We start from the raw sequence: 21,544 nt of genomic DNA on the forward strand, positions 1-21,544 counted from the left end.
CTCGTCCTTCCTGAAATCTTTATATTCTTTATACCCTCATCTTTCACAAGGTAAAAGATTGTACAAACTAAATCTTGTTAAATTGCAATCTGATAAATAAATTCTCTACTGTTTTATCTTACTATGTGTAAAAATAACAAATATGATTTAGCTGAGCATAATAAACAGATATAAATCCTTTATAATTTACTCAAACTTCTGCCTAATTCAGAACTGTTAAATTTATTAATACTAAATACTGATTATCAATGCTAAGGCTATAACAAGAAAGTATTATTGTCCAGAAGGACAAAACACATTAAAGATGATTATAAAGTTGCTAAAAATGCATTCTATTTTTCCTATGATAGCCATGAGACAAATAGAATTTTCCTAATTGTTTTTTTGATTTTAAAAAAATGCAAAAGGTGTACAAAAATATGTATAAATAAATATTTGCTGATAACAAGATATTGATTCAACTCTTGTTTTACTGAATTTTTACAAAACAAAAAAAAAGATATTTGTGGTTTTACATTAATAGCTAAATATTTATTTGAATTTATTATCCTGTTATGAGAAAAAAATATTCATTTTGCAACCAAAACATAGGGTAGACCGGGGCATGTTGGTTAAAGGTACAGTTTGGTCCATTCAAGTTTATTAAAAGATTATTTGCTTAGAAGCGCTTGAAATCTAGAAGAAAGTTGATAGTTATTCAGGCAAAAATATGTTACTTGTATTGCATCATTGTAAAAAGCATGAAGCCATTTTAACAATTTTTGATACATCAAAGTAACTTTTTAATAGCTTATTTGAGATTAATATAATAAGTCATTGGTGTTTGACAGTCCTGCATTATCTAAGTTCTAAATTTAAAGATTTAGTTTAAGTAATATTTTAGTAAATAATGTTAAACAATATTGTTTATCGGTTGAAGAATAAAAGCGTTTATACTCTACATATTACGATGGGATATGTTTGGTCCGATGCAAAAAAGGCACGTTGGCTAAATGTTAAAACTAATCCTGCACAACTTTTTTTTTTGATTAGCTTGGTTTACATTTCCAATAATAATTTTATGTCTTAAAATGTTTTGAAAACAAAAAACAAATTTAGGCTATTAAATTAATAACAATTTTTTTTTTTTTAATTATTTATAAGCTATCGTATTAAGATCCAATACACTTCAATTTTAAATATGAAAACTTAATTTTTTAGTTAAAAAAAATAAAATATAAATATAAACAAGAAAAAATTAGTGAAAAATAGGTTTTCCTTTGTTTCAAACCTGTAGACCAACTTACCCCAATAATGTTTCAGGTTAGCTCATAAGATATAACCTAACAAAAGCAGTTTAAAACGTATAAAAAACCAATTATGAACTTTTAATAATGTTATTTATGGGAAGTCTAGTGTCTTGTCAACCATTGTTAAAAAAAAAATAAAACACGAAAAGTTAAAATGTTAAACTTCACAAAAAAAAACAAGACTTAGGTCTTCCCTTATGTTAAGATATTCTATTTGAACATAATAATATTTATTATTTATATTGTGTAATGCATTATTATTGTTATTGATATTTTATATCTTTATAGAGATATTCTAAATATATCTCTTCAATTGAATGGAAACGGCTATAATGCTACAATAGAATATTTCTTTCCATTGTTTGTTACCTTTGCTTCTGAAAGTGTTCTACATGGATTTACAAAACCAAATTTTGCTCAATTTAAGTACATAGTGAGTATTAATTTTTTTTTTTTTTTTTACTTCTAAATAAGACTTTTAACCTATCATTGAACAAAAGCTTTTTGCTGATTGGTAAACTTCTAATTTGGTTGAAAGGGATTGAAAAAGCTGTAAATGGGAGTAAAAAATGTATTAATAAAACATTTTTCATTTTTATACAAAAATATGATAACTTTACTAAATACTTTATACTTTAAATTAGTTACAAGTTTTTATTTTATTGTTAAATTTTTTTCTTCACATTTTGAAAACGTGGTACTAAGTTCTAATATACGCAAATATATGCATTGAGTTGTAATATGTGAAATTAAGTATTTTGTTTTAGTATATGCAAATATATGGATTAAGTTTTAATCTATAAAAATAAAGTTTTTTGTTCTAATATATTCAGTAAGTTCTAATATGTATTTTGTTTTATTGTTTCACTTTATAGGTATTTACTTGAAGTTCCATAGCATATAAATGACTTTTAGAATTTTTGTTCATAGTATATCTGGAGTATTGTTCTCTTAAATACTATAAGTAGGAGATGTTCCGTAAATGTTACTTACGAAGGTATAATTTTTAGATACCATCTCGAAGTATACGTAAATATTTCTGAGCTAACGTTTTTAGATAAGATTTAGGGTTAGCAGTATTTGTTTTATATAATAGTCTGTCAGGGTTTCTACTTGTGATTTGAGTTTAGAAATTACTGCATGTGTTGGGTTAGATTTTTTTATGTAACTTTACGTTTGTTTTATCAAGTCGCTCTTTGATATTGAGACAGATATTGAATTGGTGTGAGTTTATTGCATCAATCTCAATAATCCGTGATTGTTTGAAGAATAGTTGTAGCTCTATTATACTGCAAGACGAGAATATTGGGGCGCTCTGCAGAATATGAGATAATGCGTAGGATCTATAAATTTGAAGTATGTTTAACTGTCACCAATCTTTTTAAAGCGCTTTTGTAAGTAGGGTGCTGATTTAATAGAGTTATGAATTTTTATCCATTTACCATCCCAGTTTAGATTTCAGTTTATTAGAGTTCCTAAGTGCAGGTAGCAATCAGCTGATTTGAGTTTGAAGTTTGAAAGAATTGGCAATGGAATTGCAACTTGATTAGAGTGACGACTCTCTATCAATAGTGTTTTGCATTTTATATGACTGAGTTTCATGTCATTAACAGTAGCTCAGCTATCTACGCCATCCTCAATAGATTGCATCTTTTCCATAGATGATGTAAGTTAATATATCATTGGCGTATTTTTGTAGGTTTTCTCAGGTGGTAAAAAATCATTCTTATCAGGTATGAAAAATATAAACAAAATGTGTCCAAGAACTAGGGCTGTCCCGAAGAGGTTTTTCACGGGGGGTGTTGTGTATATTTTTTTTCAACCAGAGTTATCAAAAAAAAAGGTCCTCAATAATTTGTAAATTATAGTTCAAAATATGCTCAATGTGCCAGCTTTGCCATATGACAGCTTTAGGGAGGTGAAACACTCTCTACACCCACTGTTCGGGACGGCCGTGCCAAAAACTCTTCCTTGAATGACTCCAACTTTAATACATTTCCATTTGACTACAGGCTCAATTGCTTTTACCATTTTATGGTAATATTTTATAATATAAATATAAACCATAAAGTTTTGATAATATAAAAAATGAACTTTTATTGAATATACATAAAGTACTCTTTAAAGTATAATTTTACGTAATAATTTATTGTTACCAGACTAGTTTGTTTGTTATCAGATTCAATTATCACCAGATTTATTTATTTGTTAACATATTCATTGCTTTAATGTCTAATATTGTTTTTTTAAGCAATTATCAAAAATATCCCAAAAGGCATGTTGTGGGAAAAAATGTATATGATAAGAAATAAAATATGTATTGTTTTAGTTAAATGTAAAAAGTTTTGAACTTTTTTTATTTAGTTTTCTGGATATTTTGTAACTAATGGAACAATTACACACAACATTACTTTAAAAGTGAACAAAAAAGAATGTTTTAAAGACTTTTTAATTGAAATTCCAGTGAAGCTGAGTTATCAAAACATTGATGGTAAATTAAAAGTTGTAACAATGGTATATCAAAAAACTTGTTTATACAAAGTTTCACCAAAAATATCAAGAGACAAAAATGCTCTTTCAGGTTTATTTTTCTGTTAATTCGTATAATCAAAATTTCTCTCAGTTTCAAGATTTTTTTTCGTGCTATTAAAGTTTTGTTTTTAGGTTTTTGTTGTGCTTATATACAACGCCGGTTTTCAAAATACTGACTTTTTTCTGGTTACTTTTATCAGAAAAAGTAAAGCAGTTAAATTGTTTACGTATGTACTCTTAAATGATGTATGTACCGAAGTTCTGAAAGATTTCTTTAGTTTATAAAAAGAACTTATGAAAAAAATTTGCAACGACATCTTCAATGACATTTTGTGTAGTGTATAATAAAAATCTAATTGTTTACTTATTTATATAAAAGCAGATTTAGCTGCATTTAAAGTATTACTCTTGACTCCAATAAAAGGGGGAGGGCGAACAAAAGGGATAGCGGTTAGGTGGTAAATTTTTCATGTTACAATATAAGTATTTTTTATAAGTATTGTGGTTTATCCTCCTCCTGCTAATCGCCATACAGAGGCCAAAATAGCGGGTTTACGAAATTTATACGCCAACTGCAATAAAAACGTAAAGGTTATAATTTTTTTAGTTGTTGTTGTCGTAGCCGTTTTAAATAATATATGGTTATAAAAACTACTATGAAAACGTTACGAAATAAAAAGTTTTTGGACAGTTTCGTATGAACTTTTTTGTATATAAATGCTTTTAATTTTGAGGTAAAAATTTTGTTCAGTGCAACATCACAACAAAAAAGCAAAGTTAAAATAATTTGTATATAAATAGTTATACGAGGTTCGTAATAGATACTTTTTTTTCTGATAAGATAATAAACAACAAAGAGGTATTGTTACTTTACGACGTTAATAAATCTAATAACTTAACTTTGCCTTATTACAGTTATCAAACGTTTAATTTAGACAACATATCGGTAAATGGAGTCAAAACTATTTTAGTTTTTATCAAAAAATATTTACTAACTGATCAATATTTTTAACATTCTCCTAAAATTTATTATTTTTTTCTTCAATTTATTTTAGGTACTCCAAAAAGTCCTTACAGTTATCTTACAGAGCTCCAGGGAGAGCATTTGAAAGGAAGTTCACGTATTCTTTCTTACCAATGTTATTACACTTGCCCAGAGGAGGTGTTGAACCATGGATCTTTAGCTTCTGAGTTAAGCTCGCCAACGACTGCGCTACGGCTGCACAAAATGTTCGATATATAGATACATGTTACAATGGTATCACTATTTCGAGCCTTTCGTATTTTTGCTATACGTTTTGTTCACCCCTGCACGTGTCAAGAAATGATGCCGTGGTTTTCCGAGTAATACCGCATTTGTGTATGATTTTCGAATCATACAAAAATTTATTATTTTCTTATACACAAGTTTATCTTTTAATGTTTAAACAATAAGAGCCATATATATATATATATATATATATATATATATATATATATATATATATATATATATATGTATATAAATATATATATATATATATATATATATATATATATATATATATATATATATATATATATATATATATATATATATATATGTATATATATATATATATATATATATATATATATATTTACATATATATATATATATATATATATATATATATATATATATATATATATATATATATATATAAACACTGCATCCCAGCAAGCACATCTACGTTGACGCTATCTCAAAAAAGCAATAAAATTTTATGCTAAAAAATGGTTAATTTTTAGTTAAAAAGAAAATGCAAATCTACGTTGAAAGTAAACGTAAGTTCAATGTTGAAAAGAAACTAAAAATCAAAGTTTTCGCAAATTCAACAAACTTATATACGAGTTTACAAAATAAAAGACATGTATGTTTTTAATTAAAGCTGTGTGAAACAATATTACATTAACAAAGATTTTTTTAATAATCATAATTAGTAATATTAAAAATGGGTTGGGGCATTACAACTTTCTTTAAACAGAATAAAAAATAAAGTAAAAAACCAAAAAAACTTAACTAAATGTTAATTAATCCATAAATCTAAAATAAATTTTAGATAACTTGGAAATAGCTAATCAAAAAGTTTAAGTTTTCATAGCAGCCGTGGCGCAGTGGTTAGAGATCTTGGTTTAAAGGTCCGAGGTTTGACGCCGGCTCAAGCTCAATAAGCGACATTGGTAAGCTAGGAGACATGAACTTCTAGTTAAATGCTCTCCCGCGGTGCTCCGTGATAAGACCGTCAGGACTCCAAGGAGCACCTAAAGAACCTAATATATATATAATATCATTCAAATGCAGTTTTCTTCTGTCAACCAATTTTGAAAATTCTATATTTTATGACCGTTGTTTATAGTTAATACCTTTTGGGAAACAAATTTTAGTTGCTCGTTTTTGGACTCTTTCTATAAGATTAATATCTTAAGCATAGTATGGGTTCTTTATTTGAAATTCATACTCTAGTTTCAAAGAATTTTTGTCAATATAGTTTAAATGCGTTTTTTATTAACCCCAACCTACTATTAGCTTTGTAAATAATAGATTCAATATCATGTTCCCATTTTAAATTATTTGAAATATATATACACCCAAGTCTCGTTCTAACGATGCCTCTTTAAGATTTTTTCTTAAGGTTCCTAATTCTTCACTATTGCATTTTAGTATGTATATATTTTTTGGATTATCATGACATATGTGCATTTATTGCAATTATCACTATTAAAGCTTATTTAAACGCTATTAAAGCCATTTAGTTGAACATTCGAAGAGATTGTCTAAGTTGTCTTGAAGGGAATTGTTATGCGAATTTTCATCTTATTTATTTATTTTTGCTATCACTTTTGTGTCATCTGCATATAATTTAGCTTTGTTATTCTTTCTTATTCTTTCTATTCTTTGTTATTCTCTTGGTAAATTCATTGATGAAAAATAAAAAAAGTAATGGACCAAGAACTGATCATTGCGGTACTCCACTTTTTATATATATTACTATTATTATTATTATTATTATTATTGTTATTATTATTATTATAAAATAAGCGCATTTCTCTGGGCGATTACCTATTTTTATCTCTAAACAACCATATATTAATCTGACTCGATATCAAATAGAAAGTAAAAAGATACATCTATTTAACATTGAATAATCGACGTTAGTTTATCAACTGTACATCAAGGTAGAACCGACGCTGAAAATTCCGACGTTAAAATGTTTCTATAACTAAACGTTGAAACAACGTTGTTTTGTTCAACATTACTTTATTAACGGTAGATCAACGTGGAAGCGACGTTGAAAGTTCAGACGTTGAAATTTTAGCCTTGTCTATACATTGACACAAAGTCGTTTGCCTGCTAAGTATTATTAGTATTTTTAAGTTCTTTTAGCGATGTTTTTAGTTCTGCTAATTGTATTTCCGTTTTGTAATCAAATGTGAAAACAATTATTCTTTAAGCCAAATTAAGAAAAATGTTTTTTTTTTATGTGATAGGGATAATGACTTTCATAATTTAAGTAATCACGAACACCCAGCAAGCATTTTAACGTTGATTCAACGTTGAAAAGACGTTGATTTGAAGACGTTATTTCTAGCGTTCCCAGTAGACATGCACCTTGTTTCAACAATGTGGTTTGGTTGAAATGCGTCGCGACGTCGACAACTGTATATCATCATCAAAATAACGTTTGTACTATAACGTTGGTTCCATCAACTTTAAATTAACGCATAAATAACGTTCAGAAATTAACTCTATTCCAACGAACTAAATATTTTTGTAGAATCGAAGTAGAGAATATAGCTTTAGTTTGACCGACTTTAAATCACCGCTTAAACTACTTTAAAAATCGACGTTGTTTCCTCATACGGAATATTATCGTAGAATCAACATAAGTAACTTTAAGTTTGTTCTAGTAACTTCGAATAACCGCTTTAACGAATTTAAATCACCACATTAACTACTTTTAGAAATCGACGTTGTTTGACCATACAGAAGTTTACCTTAGAATCAACGCAGATCCCAGTAAGAACAGATTGGGTTAGAATTAGTTAATATTTAGTCAAAATTGGTCGATAAATATATAAAACGTTTAGCGACCTATTATTCATTAAAATTTGACACTTGATTTGAAAGGTATGTTTTAAACTTTTTTATATATACGTTTACTAAACGTCGATCTAACGTTTACAATATCGGTTTACATTAGTCATTATTGTAAACCTTTAACCGATCTTAATTAAACGTTAACATTTATTGAATTAAAATTTCCGCTTTAAATCTTACAATATATACGTTTATTAAACGTCAATCAAACGTTTTTAATATTGACTAATATAAATTGTTATTGTAGACGTTCGATCAACCTTTAATAAACGTTTATTATATTATAATATAGTAAGAAAAACATAGGTCAGAAGACTCTTATATCAGCTCATATAACAGACTCATATAAGTCACGCGGTAAAAATAGGCATATTAAAACAAAATAAAAAACTTGTTAAAAAAATAATGCTTTATTGGCTAAATAATTAAGACAGACTAAAATGCGTTTTCAAGGTTCACTTAACAACAACTGAAAGTAAAACAACTGATAAATAATAATAAATGAGTGTCAGGTGCGTCATTTTAATTCATGAAAGTTAAAAAGCTCAATCAAAGAAACTATTAGACAAGATCTAAAAGTTTAATATTTGTTTACTTAGACTAAATCTAGACGCTTTATATACGTTAATTAGATATAAACGTAAGTTAGACAAAATCTAAACCCTCTATATACGTATAATAATCCTATAAAATAGACGTCTAAAGTAAGTTTGAATATAGACGTTTTATCAACGTTTGTTTCGAACATTAATCTGAATTTCATTCTAAATGGATAATCAACCAAACCTGAACGTTTTGTCGAAACGTCTTTTATACGGTTAATAGACGTTTATGAGCTTATTGCGATATCAGAGAGTTTGTTCCACAAAACTCATATAACCGTTTAAACAACGTTTACAAAACAACATTGCCTCATCATTTGGAATATTACCGTAAAATCATCGTCGATATTATTGAGTTTTTTCCGACAACTCCATTTAAAACTGCTCAAGCAACGTCTTTCTGTTTTTTGTAACTACTAATATTAAATATTAATACTGAATATAGAAATGTTGTGAACGTTTTTGGGCCCTAACTGTTATTTTTTTGGTGGAAGAAGGTGTGTGTATGTGTGTGTGTGTGTGTGTGTGTGTGTGTGTGTGTCTGCACACACACTCAAACACACATAAATAAAATAAGAAATAAATTATGTTTAAGATATTTAATGTTTTGCAGAACTGTTATCCACAATATTAGAGTTTGGCCGGTCCCGTGGCTTGCCATATGGCTTGGACTCGGTATATATATACACCGAAATCTAGTTTTCATATTCTATAGAGTAATAATATATTTGTATTGGTAAAAATAATAAAAGTATATTATTTTTTAAGATCTCCTTGTGCAAATTAGATTTTTCATACTTTATAGACAACATCCACTTATATCCATATATGAACAACATTACAGTTATGTTGATTTAACGTTTAAAAGTTGAATAAACGTGTTAATATGTTGTCCATAAAGTATGAATGATCTAAATTGTACGAGGAGATCTTAAAAAAAAGTTTAATTTTAATAACATTATTACAATCAAAAAATTTAGTTGAGCATGTAAATTTAAACTAAATTTACCCAATCATATCAGCGAATTTCAGATCGTGCATGATAAGAATTTAAATGTTTTAGATCACAATTTAGAATTGTTTTCTGCTCTTTATAATTATAAAGAGCAGAAACCAGTTTTAAATTGTAATCTAAAACATTTAAATTTTGATTATGCATAATTTAAAGTTTGACTTTGATGAATACTTTCCGGAATATTTTTATAAGGAATATTTTTTATTCCAATATTTCTTATTATTATTACAATATTTCTTATATGTTCTTGTACATTATTACATTAGTTCTTATTCGTTATTCAGGCCAAACAAGTAACCCAGTGGAAGACAGTGTCATGTGGACTTCCTCAGGAAACTGGACTCAGTCCTAAACTTTTTAACATTTACATTAGAGATCTTCTAAATTGCTCTAATTCTCATACAACTCAGTTTACTGACAATGTTTCCCACTCTTACACCAAATCAATTGATATGAAAACAAAAATTGATATTGAAATATCAACATTAATTCAACGTCAATAAATTAACGTTAAACTGACTTTGATTTACAAACGTTGATTTATACGTTGATTTAGAAACATGAAAACACGTTGTAATAACGCATTGGTTCAATATTAAAAGAATAACGTTTAACCTATGAATCGTTTTTTAAATGTTTTCGAAAAATGACGCTTTTAAAAAATTCTTAAAATGTATTTTTTTAAAAGTTTTACAAGTTGGGGTAAGAGGGTAATTTATTTTTTATTTACGCAATTGCCTTTGTTTTTGTTTAACTCAACGTCACTTTCTATTTCATAGTTATCATCTTTTTGATTTTCTTTATCACCTTCTTTTATTAACTTTTTCATCTTCTTTTTTGTGCTTCTAGGATTTCTGTTTACTTCCATTTAAACAATGAGGTGCATACTTGAAGCAGTATGCTATTTATATATGAGTCTCTATGTTTCTTTTGCGTAATAGTGTTTAATCGATTCTAGAAAATAAATGCGAAAATATTCAAATTTAGTAAAGCAAATAAAACTGTTGAGAAAGGAGGAAAAAAAATTTTCATGTTTATATTATTTCATATAAATACTTGAAGTTTGGAATTTTCATGTTAACTGGTTAAGTTAATTTGTTTATTTGTTCAAGGAAAGTTTAACACCTATTTTTTGTAAATTTAACTAAGTTTATTTTTTTTCAACAGGCAGCCGTTATAGAGAAACAACTACAAAAAATTGAAAATAAACTTTAACACTTAAAATTAAAATCATATCCTACAAATTATAGCTTTGTAGATATTCATCCTTCCATAGATAATTTCACAGCTACTTTTTCTTTTGAACAAACCAAATTGTTTTTCCTTCGAACCAATAAAATTGAACTGTGAGAGAAGTCTAATTATCATCAGTCTTAAACATGTCAAAAGACAGCTCAACATTTTTCTTTTTAAACCAAAAATCGGTTAAATTGATTTACTTTACAAGCTAGTAAGTATTATTGATTAAAGTAATGTTTTTGAACATTAAAGAATGTTTTGACGAGTTTAGCTCACTGTAGAGCACCATAGCCCGCTTCGTAGACCAAGAGTAATCGAGTATATGAAGAACAAAGGATAATAGACTGAAAGTGGGAAGAAGTTGAGTTTGAAAGAAAGCATTGAGAAAGCAGACAGGTATTGCAATGATGTAATAATGTGCAACTAGTTAATACTTTATGTTATAAGATATTAGTTTTTTCTTAAATTCCTTTATTTATGTTACAATAAAATTATTTATTTAAATAAATTTCAACATAACTTCATACTAATATTTTTTACAAAACGCGTAAAACTATTTAATTCTAGCGTGGCTTGCGGTCAAATGCGCATTTTCTTACAGCTGTTTTGTCATGATTTCAATAGGATTTAAAATGCTGATTTAAGTTTTATTTTTTGGTGAGATATATAACTAAAGCTCATTGTGACAAATCAAGATTTCCTCAGTCGATGATTTTTAAAGCTTGTTTACACTGCTTTTATTTTTATCGGTGACTGAAATATTGATATAAGAGCCAATTTTCAAATAACCTATTTTTTAGGTTTGATACAAAAATTAATGAAGTTTTATAAGCTTTAGGTGGGTGGGAGAACCTAAAAATAATAAACCTCTCCCTTTAAGGTAGAGGGGAATTAGTACATATATTGACTTATAGTTTGGGTTTGGGCAGATCTGCATATGATATGCATTTATTACAAATAAAATAAATCGGCTTCTTTTTTATCATTCTTTTTTTGTCTGTTTTTGTTGTTTTGTTTCTTTTTCTTCAGGTAGAGTGCTTAATGATTGATATTAGAACTGTAGATGTTTGTTTGACGAAAAAAAGTAAAAAATAACTGCATTATGTAGTTATTTTTAGTTTACTACATAAATTAAAAAATAACTACACAATGTAGTTATTTTAGTTTACTTCTAAATGATCTAAACGTTGAAAATTATTAGATAAAAATAAATGACGTATTTTTTTGTTAAAATCATTTTTTTTTAATTATAAAAAAGAAATGAGCAAAAACAATTCCAAAAACGAACGCCGAAACAATTCCAAAAACGAACCACGAACCCAAAGATTAAAAAACCAAAAGTTGGTTTTTTATTCTTTGGGTTCGTGGTTGTCAAGCGAAAACTATTTTCTGACTGATTTTGTGACGACACTTATATATATATATATATATATATGTATATATATATATATATATATATATATATATATATATATATATATATATATATATATATATATATATATATATATATTATATATAATTTTATTTAGGTACCCCAAGAAGTCATTACGGTCTTATAACTAAGCTACGCTGAAGAACATTTAATAGGAAGTTGACGCCTCCTTCCTAACCGATGTCGCCTAATTTGCTCAGAGTTGGGGTTCAAACCACGGATCCTTTGCTTCTGAGGCAAGTGCGCTACCATTATGCCAAGGCTACACGCCACTCTGCTTGGCTCTCTATTTCAGATTATTTGTGGAGCAGTGTTTGGGGTACCTATGCAGTTTTGTTTATTCATGCAATGACATGATGGGTGTTCTTCTGATTTTTCAAATCTGATTTATGGTTGTAATTTTATATTATTTTGTCAATATTTTGGATCCAGCTACAACTCACTTTATTTTCATTTTGATTGGTTAACTTATTTAGGGGTGGGATAAAGGAAAATATTTGTCAATCAAATTTAGGAAGACATTGTCGAACATTGGTAGAAACTCTTTTACTGTAAGAGAGGATTGAACGCATCTGCATCTCCTTTACTTTTAAGTTTAGCCTTTATTTTAAAGTGTTAAATTTTAATATAAAATCAGTGAAGTTGTTTCTTCTTTGTTACTTTTTGTATTCTGGTATAGATAGGTTAAACGTGTTTTCATTTGAATAGTTTTGTGACAATCTGTTGCTAATTGAGATTTGAATTTATTTAAGTATTTGAAAAGGATGGTTGGAATCATTGTGAATGTAACGTAGCTTTTTATTTGGCTTTTTAAAAGATTGATACAATTTTTTTCTAGGTTGAAGGATCTAAGAATATGAATGCAAAAGGTTTGTTTGCATTACTATTTTAAAACCAATTGTTTTAAAAACTTTAAGAAATTTCTGCTATGGTTCATGACTCTAATTTCCTTTTCGCTGATATTTTTGTAGTTTTTTGTGAGCCGTATTGCATTGCTTAGTAAGTTAAGTGTGTTAGTGGAGTAAAAATCACAATGTCAAATTGGAAAAAACATTTCGAATTTGACATTGTGATTTTTTGTTTCTTTTTAGGTCTATTTTTATCTCACTGGATTGCGTCAGTTCTATTTTATCATTAATTTATATTTAGTTTTGTCTTCATTTTTTTTAGTGATTTTATCAAAATACTCTTTGCATATGTGTCCGAGTTTAATTTTTGCGGGGTTTAATAGACTACACTCTTGTTAACTAGACTTAAATTCATCAAGAAATTCAAGTTTCATAGTATTATCTCTCAGCGTTCAAAAGTTATGACCATATAAAGTTTGTGACCCCCTCATATCGAGGGGGGTTTAAACTTCATATCGTCATAATTTTTGAAGGTTGAGAGTTAATACTACGAAACATTGGGAGAAAGAACAAAGCCGAAAATTGTTTCAAATTGCACAACAGTCTTCGTTGTATAAATATTCCAGTGGCAAGTCAAACTATTAAGTAATAATCACAACAAAAATCAGGATCTACGTAAAGTAATCGTTTTTTGAATACATCTATACTAGTTATAAATATGAAAGTTTTAAACAATTCCCAGCCAGCATTGTAATGTGGGTGTCATCTAGGACCAGTACGGGATGTCAAATGGGAACCGTTCGGGATTTAGCCACGGAATCTAAATGGGCCAATACGGGTCAAATAAAAAAAAAATTTATTGGCTATTTTTTCTTTTTTTCCGTATTGACCTGAACTTTCCCGGATGTATTTTTTATTTTTTACTATGGTTAGCAATTTTTTTCATTTTAAACAAATGAAAGGAATAATTTAATCACAATAATTTTTTATTAAAGTTTAAAAAGCTAAATATTTGATATACAAATGGAAATCAAATGGACATACATATGTATGTTTTATCAAATAAAATAAGCTGTTATTACATATGTAATCAATATATACCAACTAATTCAAAAAGGTATACTTACTAAATCAAATCATAGCATTTTATAGTAATATATTGAGACTACCTAATGCCATACTTTCGGATAAAATATATTTCAATAAAAATTTACTACATTAGCATTTCTTTTGCAATTTATTTTAATTAACGTATGTTTAGGTGCTGCATAAAAGAACTATAAAACAAAAAAAAAAATTTATAAAACAAAATTTATCAAAAAAACTTCTTGATGAAGCACTTTCTGCTTGGTTTGTTAATGCTCAAGATAATGACAAAGACGGCCAAAAAAGACAAATTTCAAATACAGCATCAAACACAAAAAAGAACATATAGAATGTACATAATGCAGCAGTAAACATTTAACGTAAAGAATACAGCAGCGAACACTTGTATTATATTGATTATGCATGTATTAACAGTTGTTTTTTTTAATAAAACATACATGTATATGTCTTTGTGTTTTCAATTTGCAAACAAAACATTTAGCTTGTAAAACTTTCATAAAAAATTATCATAATTAAATTAATCATTTCATTTTGGTTAAAATAAAAAAAGCTGCTTTAAACAAATTGTCGTTAATTTAAGGTATAAAAATTCTAAGTTATACATAGTAAAAAATAATAAAATATATCCGGGATTCTGGGGTCATTACGGTAAAAAAGAAAGAAAATTCTGGAGTCAATACGGTAAAAAAGAAAAGGCAGCCGATAAAATTTTCATTTTTTTATTTGGCCCGTTTGGTATCCATATAGATTCCGCGGCTAAATCCCGTACGGATCCCGTTTGATATCCCATACGGGTCCGATATGGCACCCGCATCACAATGCTGGCTGGGTCTCTACTACTTGGTTAAACCTTATCTTTTGCTTCCCCGTTTAGTTATAGGTTAGTTACATTTTTAAAGAACGTTTTTTCGGCAAGAAACTTTTTATATCTTTCCAGGATTTTATTTTATGTTGTAGCATTTTTGCTGGATTTATAAACAAATTGCTTTATTTTAAATGGAGAGATATAAAATACCTTTTTGTAAATCCGGCAAAAATACTACCCAATTCTTATCTAGAAATTTAATAATTGAGTTCTAATCTAGGAATTTATTATTAGTTGTTTAAAAAGCACAACATAAAATAATAATAATAAACTCTCTGAATATTGTTTACAAATTTTTTAAACTTCCATCTTATACTTGTAACGCTTCAATTGCTTATGACGTTTGGAAACAATACAATGGGATATTTTTTGTTAAAAGTAAAATGTGATCGCTTAAATTTAAATTATGATAATTATGCGGTGTTTAATAGAAAGTTATGTCACTAATAAGACTGTTCTTTGAGAAAAACGTTCTTTAACTTTGTTCTCCCTCCAGTCTATTTTACCTCCTTGGTTTAACCGAGTAACACAGGTGTAGCTTAATAGCTGTTAATTTCTTTGTTTATAATTGGATGTTCATAAGATTGACCGAAAAACAATTATATCATTTTTTGAGACAATCTAGAAATATGGTATCAAAATATGGTATTAAAGCATTTATTACTTGTAAAACAATCTTATTTCTTGTTAAAAAATAAATGATAAAAGTTTTTTTAATCCTGCTATTCACTTATTCAACAAAGGCGCAATTCCATAAAACAACCTTGTTTTCAATTTTTTGATTCTTTTAATTAATGAGGGGAATTATACTAGTGGGGTTTTAAAACAAGAAAAGTAACTCTTCCCATTATTGATATTGGTTGCAATACTTGTCATTAAACACACTATTTAATGGGAGTAAAAACTTATTTAAAAAAATGTAAAATGCAACAGAGAAAGCAAAATAGAGAAAAGCTAAAATTAATAAAATTTTATTTTTCCTGCAAAATGAAACACTATTTTATAATGATTCGTACGTTTAAATTCTTCCTAGATTTTATTTATTTTAACTTTTGAACAAAAGTTAAAATAAATAAACATTCGTTCATTAAATAAACAACAAAAAAATTTGACTGGTAAAATTAATACTTACTTGTTTTAGCCATTGATAAAAAAAATATTACAGGAACAAAGTTGAAACTTTAAGCTTGGTAGATAAAAAATGTGTTGTGATTTTGAAAACTCCTAAAAACTATTGCTAAAAAACATCCATGAAAGTTCGTAATTTATCGTTAAAAGTTGGAATTATAATTGCGGTAAACACTTTCTAAGATTTTTTTAAAAACTTGCCTTGATTCATGAGTTTACATACTTTACAAATTTCCTTTTTATTAAAAGTTATCAAAACACTTTTTGTGCAATCAACCTAAGGTTTTTGAGTTACAAACCTCATTGATACTTCAATGCTTTATGATTTTCAGTGACGTATCAGTTATTGGCAAACAAGACATAGCATTAGGTTACTTAACAAAAATAACTTTTTGTCATTTGCAAACTGCAAGAATTGTAAATTTAAAAAAAAAATTACATAAAAGTAAAAAAATAATTAAAGATCGTTTTTGATTTGTTAGTTCAATGTGATAAAAAGTTGGTTTTACATGGATGGTGCAAAATATTTAAATAGTCATTTATTGATGCAGGCAAAAAAGTACAGGAAAAGAAAAGCTGATTAATAATTTCCAACAGACAATTATAAAAATAAGAAATATTGATTTCCGAACCATTTTATGAAATTTTTTGTTGAAAATTTTAATGTAAAAATTTAAGTTTTCAGAGTTAAAGTTTTTTTTTCATTTTGAAGAAACTCTTTTAATACTTTAAATATGTAACAGAAGAAAAAAATATATTTTAATAACAAAGCTGTAGAAACAAGTCACCACTATGCAATACATTTCTTTTACTCAAACTGCAACCTGTAAAACTGACAAAGTTTATTTTTTTATACTTTATTAAAAATTAGTCAATTGAATTCCCTTCAAGTCTTCTAATGTTACGCTTTGCAACGCTTATTTGCTGTTCTTATACTAGTTTGCATAGATTTAATATATAATAATTTAATAATTTAAAGTATTTAATTTAAGCAAAAAAAAAAAAAGCTCTAAGATTTAAAGATATTCTTAGAATCCCAAATTTATCCACTTTCCTTCCCTTCTTCCTTCATTCACTTTTTGAACTTCCTTCACTCATTTGTTAAACTTCCTTCACTCACTTGTTGAACTTCCTTCACTCACGTGTTAAACTTCCTTCACTCACTTGCTAACGGCAAAATTTTCTATGATTTTCAAAAAAAAGTTTCCAGTTTTTTGATTAACTTAAAAAGTTATCTTTGCTATGCAGTGACTTATATCACAATTTGAAGATCTTAAATTTAAGCTTTAAGAAACCAAGCAAGTTTTTAAGTAAGACCTGATGGCATGTATTTTTAGTTATATTCTTGTTTTTTGTCATAAAATAGATTGAGCAAAAATAAAAAACAAAATACGCAAATCGATTGCTTAGCAGCACTGCATATCTACTTATCTAAGTAAAGAGACAACTTTCCTTCCTTGTTACGAACAATGAGAGCAATGATAAATTCATACAGTTTAGACTTTTTCTTTTGAAATAAATAAACAGGAAGCAGAAAAATAGAATTTAAGTAATTTAAGAAAAATTTTTAAATTAACAATTTTTCACCCGTTTAATAATAACTATTAAAGTAAATAAGGAATGAGCATATAAATGGTTGGTGTTGAATGAGTTTACCAAGACCATTTTACATTTTAGTATTTATCAGTATTATACGTTTCTGATCAGCTATTATATATATCATATCCTACATATGTCAAACTATAATAAAAGTTTGAAGTTATTCCATTTATATAAAAATAAACTTAATTCATTTTTATTTCTTTGATTAGATTTTCATCTTTAAACAACTTTTGAATTTATTCATTCTCAATAAATATTGTTTTTTAAATAGAATATTATGGACGCGGAATATATGTAGACATTAAAAAGTTAGATCTTTACATTTGCATGAATCAACATGCTGAAAGGTAAAGTTTTTTTTCTATAATTTTTATAACAATTACTCAAACATTAGTTTTTGTTGTAAAACATCGTGCTATTACTCTGTTTATAGTGCAGTACCTGCATGCTATTATTCTAATATACAAGATGGTAATGATTTGTGGGCAGGTAAGACTTATAATATAACAAACAATATGTGCACTGATTTTCAATGACAATATTCACATACATACATAGATACATATATACATAGATACATACATACATAAATACATAGATACATACATACACACACGCATACATACATACATACATACATACATACATAAATGTGTATATATATATATATATATATATATATATATATATATATATATACATATATATATATATATATATATATATATATATATATATATATATATATATATATATATATATATATATATATATATATATATATATATATATATATATATATATATATGAACAATCGAACAGCATCACAAAAAGTTATATCATTTTACGTACCGATTCATTGATTTATGGATTTTTTAAGAAACTGTTGTTAAAGTAATTTTTTTCTAAACTAAAAATATTTTAAATTTATCAATTTGTATTTAAATACCTATAACTTGGTATAAAATGGTTGGTGTTAGAGTAGGCCACAAATTAACTTTTTAACACCTAATAACTTTTTAGCCTCTGCACAGTGACTTAAAATAATTAAAAAGTGACATTAATTCCAAGTTTGCAAAAATCCTAATATAAAAAGTTCTGCTATGCAAGATTATTGCAAATTGATCATATTTTTATATTCTTGAAGGTCTTTTTTTTTAAGACCACTTGACGCTTTGACGCAGATGCTCAAAGTTGTCATTTTTTAAAGAACAATTTTTTTGGTAAAAAAGCAATAATTTCGAACTTTTTTTTATTTCTGAAACTACAGCTGTGAACTTCTATATACTTTATATAAATCAAAAGAGTACTAAACAGGTTTCAGAGTTTAATGTAAAACATTTTATAAAATTACATTTTACTCCCTAAAAACGCAGAGAAAGATAACATTTTAGACTAGGAAATAATAGCATGTGACTTTGATTAAGTTCTGGATGTTGAATGTGACTTTGATTAAGTTCTGTATGTTTTTGTAAGAATCTGAAAAGGCATGGATAAATTTCAATTCTTCTTCTTTTAATCCAATATGGGTTTTGATGCCGCCCGGACCCGCCCAAAAACACCTATTTTTAATTTAAAAATGTTTCTATTTTAATTGTTTTTTTTTTGTTGTTGTTTTTTCAACATAAAACATGACAGTCGTTTTTAATCAAGTTCCATAATATTGTGTTTACTGAAAGACTTACTATTAGTATAACATCAAAATACTTTCTTTAAGTTAATATAACCTCAAAATCCTCCGCAATTTGAAAGAATTTACAAAATATATTTTTGTTGATTTAAAATTATGTGAATAAATAATAAAGAATAAACCGTCTTAAATGAAATAATACTATAAACATTTTATTTCTTTTGTGACTTGTGATGTTAATAAAATTTGGGAATATTTAAAAGGTTTTGGAGACGAAGAATGAAGGTGCTTAAGAGTTAGAAAAAAATTACTAACATTACAATCCACGTACAAACAAAAAATAAAAGATGTTCAATAACCCAAGTATAAAGTTGAAAGAAAGTCAATTTCCTGGTTAGAAAATGAATTTAATTTCAAATTTAAAGAACCTGTCTGGAATCAAAAAAGCCAAACTTAAAGAAAGGACGGCACACATTGCCTTTTAAATACAAAGGAAAACAAGCTAAAAGAATAGCAATTTCAAATCTGTCTGAAAAAGCTGAATATGATACAAAGTAGATACTCGAAACAGCAAGATGCACAGCCAAACATATAGGTAATAAGAACTTAGAAAAAATTATCAAGTGAATTATACAAGATCAACAATTCTTACATGATATCAATAACAATATTGAAAAAAAATTTTAAAAATTTCTCGAAAAGAAGGAATTACTTTCCTATTAAACTATGGTTTCACATAATCTTAGTACATCTTTATCCGCTTTACAGCAACTTTCTGGTATCTAATAAAAAATGTAGACCAAATAATGTGCACATCTCTGACAAGGAGGCAGATGTACCATTACAAAATCTTCTAATAAGTACTGTTCACAGAATAAGAGAATCACAAGAAGAGCAAATCATATCTAAAACTACTGATAAAGAAAAAGACTCAATTGAGTTGATTTTTGTTTTAAATTAGAGAATTGATGGAGCCATTAATTTTTTCCTAGTTTAACTAAAAGTTTAATGAGTTATCTGAAAGTTCATCAATTCGCTTTTTTTTGTTACAATTGTACTCTTTAGACTTCAAACATATGACTCGAAAGTGTTTTGGGCAAACCCAACTCCTAACTCTGTTAATTTTCGCAGACCAATGATCTTAAAGTATGCCAAAAAAAGTAAAGAACATATTCTCAAAAAAAAGATTTTGTTCGACGATAAATAAATGAACTTCCTCATATTATAATGTAGCTATCAAATAGAAAAGTTCCTAACATCTAAACCTTTTTATTTTTAACAACCGTCCATAAATAAAGTTTTTGCGGAAATCGCAGAAACACCGTCTTATCAATCGTGTCCGCTTTGTAAAGCAACACTTTTTGAAATGAGTCACAATGAAAACTACACAAACAAATTATTTAACACTGAGACAGCATTTTTACTCATCGGAATTAGCCTACTTAATTGCTGGATCCGTTTCATGGAATATCTCCTTGATTTGTCGTATGTATTGAAAATTAGGCAATGGCAGGGAAAAGAAAAAACAAATAAAGTTTTGTAAAAGCTCAAAAAAGTCTTAAACAAAAAAGATATTGGGAAAAATTAAATTTAAACGTAGACAAATCCCATCTAGGTGACACTGGTTCAGCTAATAATAGCATTACTGCACGCTAAGCATTTTCTGATGCGAAACTGATGCCAAAAATTTAGGATATAGATATAAATCTTATTGTCTATTTAAGAACAATATTAACATCTTTGTCCTGTCAAAGTCCAACATATCCAATCAAATTTGAAAATTATTGTCTACAAACAGTTTTAATAATCAAAAAAAAATATTAATGGTAAAAAGTTCCTACTTTTGTTGATAAAGTGTTTGCTAATGGAGCTCAAATCATGGTTGAAATAATTTTGTCAGTTGGAAATTTTGACAATTACAAAAAAACTACTAATTAAAAATTAAAATATGAAGAAATTCCAAAATTCTTTTTATACTTCATATTGTTTTTGAAAAGTATTGAGCAATTATTTTAATCGAATGGAACGTTTTAAAATATAAAGAATATCACCACTTTTTGATGAGTTAATATTTTATTCATTCCCGGCGTACGATATGGACGATTCCTAATATTTGAATTTCTAAAATAATG

General features: G+C 27.1%; 1 protein-coding gene across 2 annotated transcripts in view; it reads left to right on the plus strand.

The window, feature by feature from the left end:
- The window catches only part of LOC136087256 (uncharacterized), an 89,888-nt gene that overhangs the window by 52,586 nt on the left and 15,758 nt on the right, over nt 1–21,544 (plus strand). Inside the window, exons 6-9 of one of the 2 annotated variants that reach the window (XM_065809718.1) lie at nt 1,578–1,722; nt 3,654–3,870; nt 18,054–18,129; nt 18,216–18,271. In XM_065809718.1, the coding sequence (XP_065665790.1) occupies nt 1,578–1,722; nt 3,654–3,870; nt 18,054–18,129; nt 18,216–18,271 (494 nt within the window). Of the gene's footprint in view, nt 1–1,577; nt 1,723–3,653; nt 3,871–4,876; nt 5,254–18,053; nt 18,130–18,215; nt 18,272–21,544 lie in introns of those variants that run through there. The other variant, XM_065809719.1, reaches the window with a different exon arrangement.

Source organism: Hydra vulgaris, chromosome 11 (genome assembly GCF_038396675.1).
Source record: "Hydra vulgaris chromosome 11, alternate assembly HydraT2T_AEP".
Taxonomy (NCBI): domain Eukaryota; kingdom Metazoa; phylum Cnidaria; class Hydrozoa; order Anthoathecata; family Hydridae; genus Hydra; species Hydra vulgaris.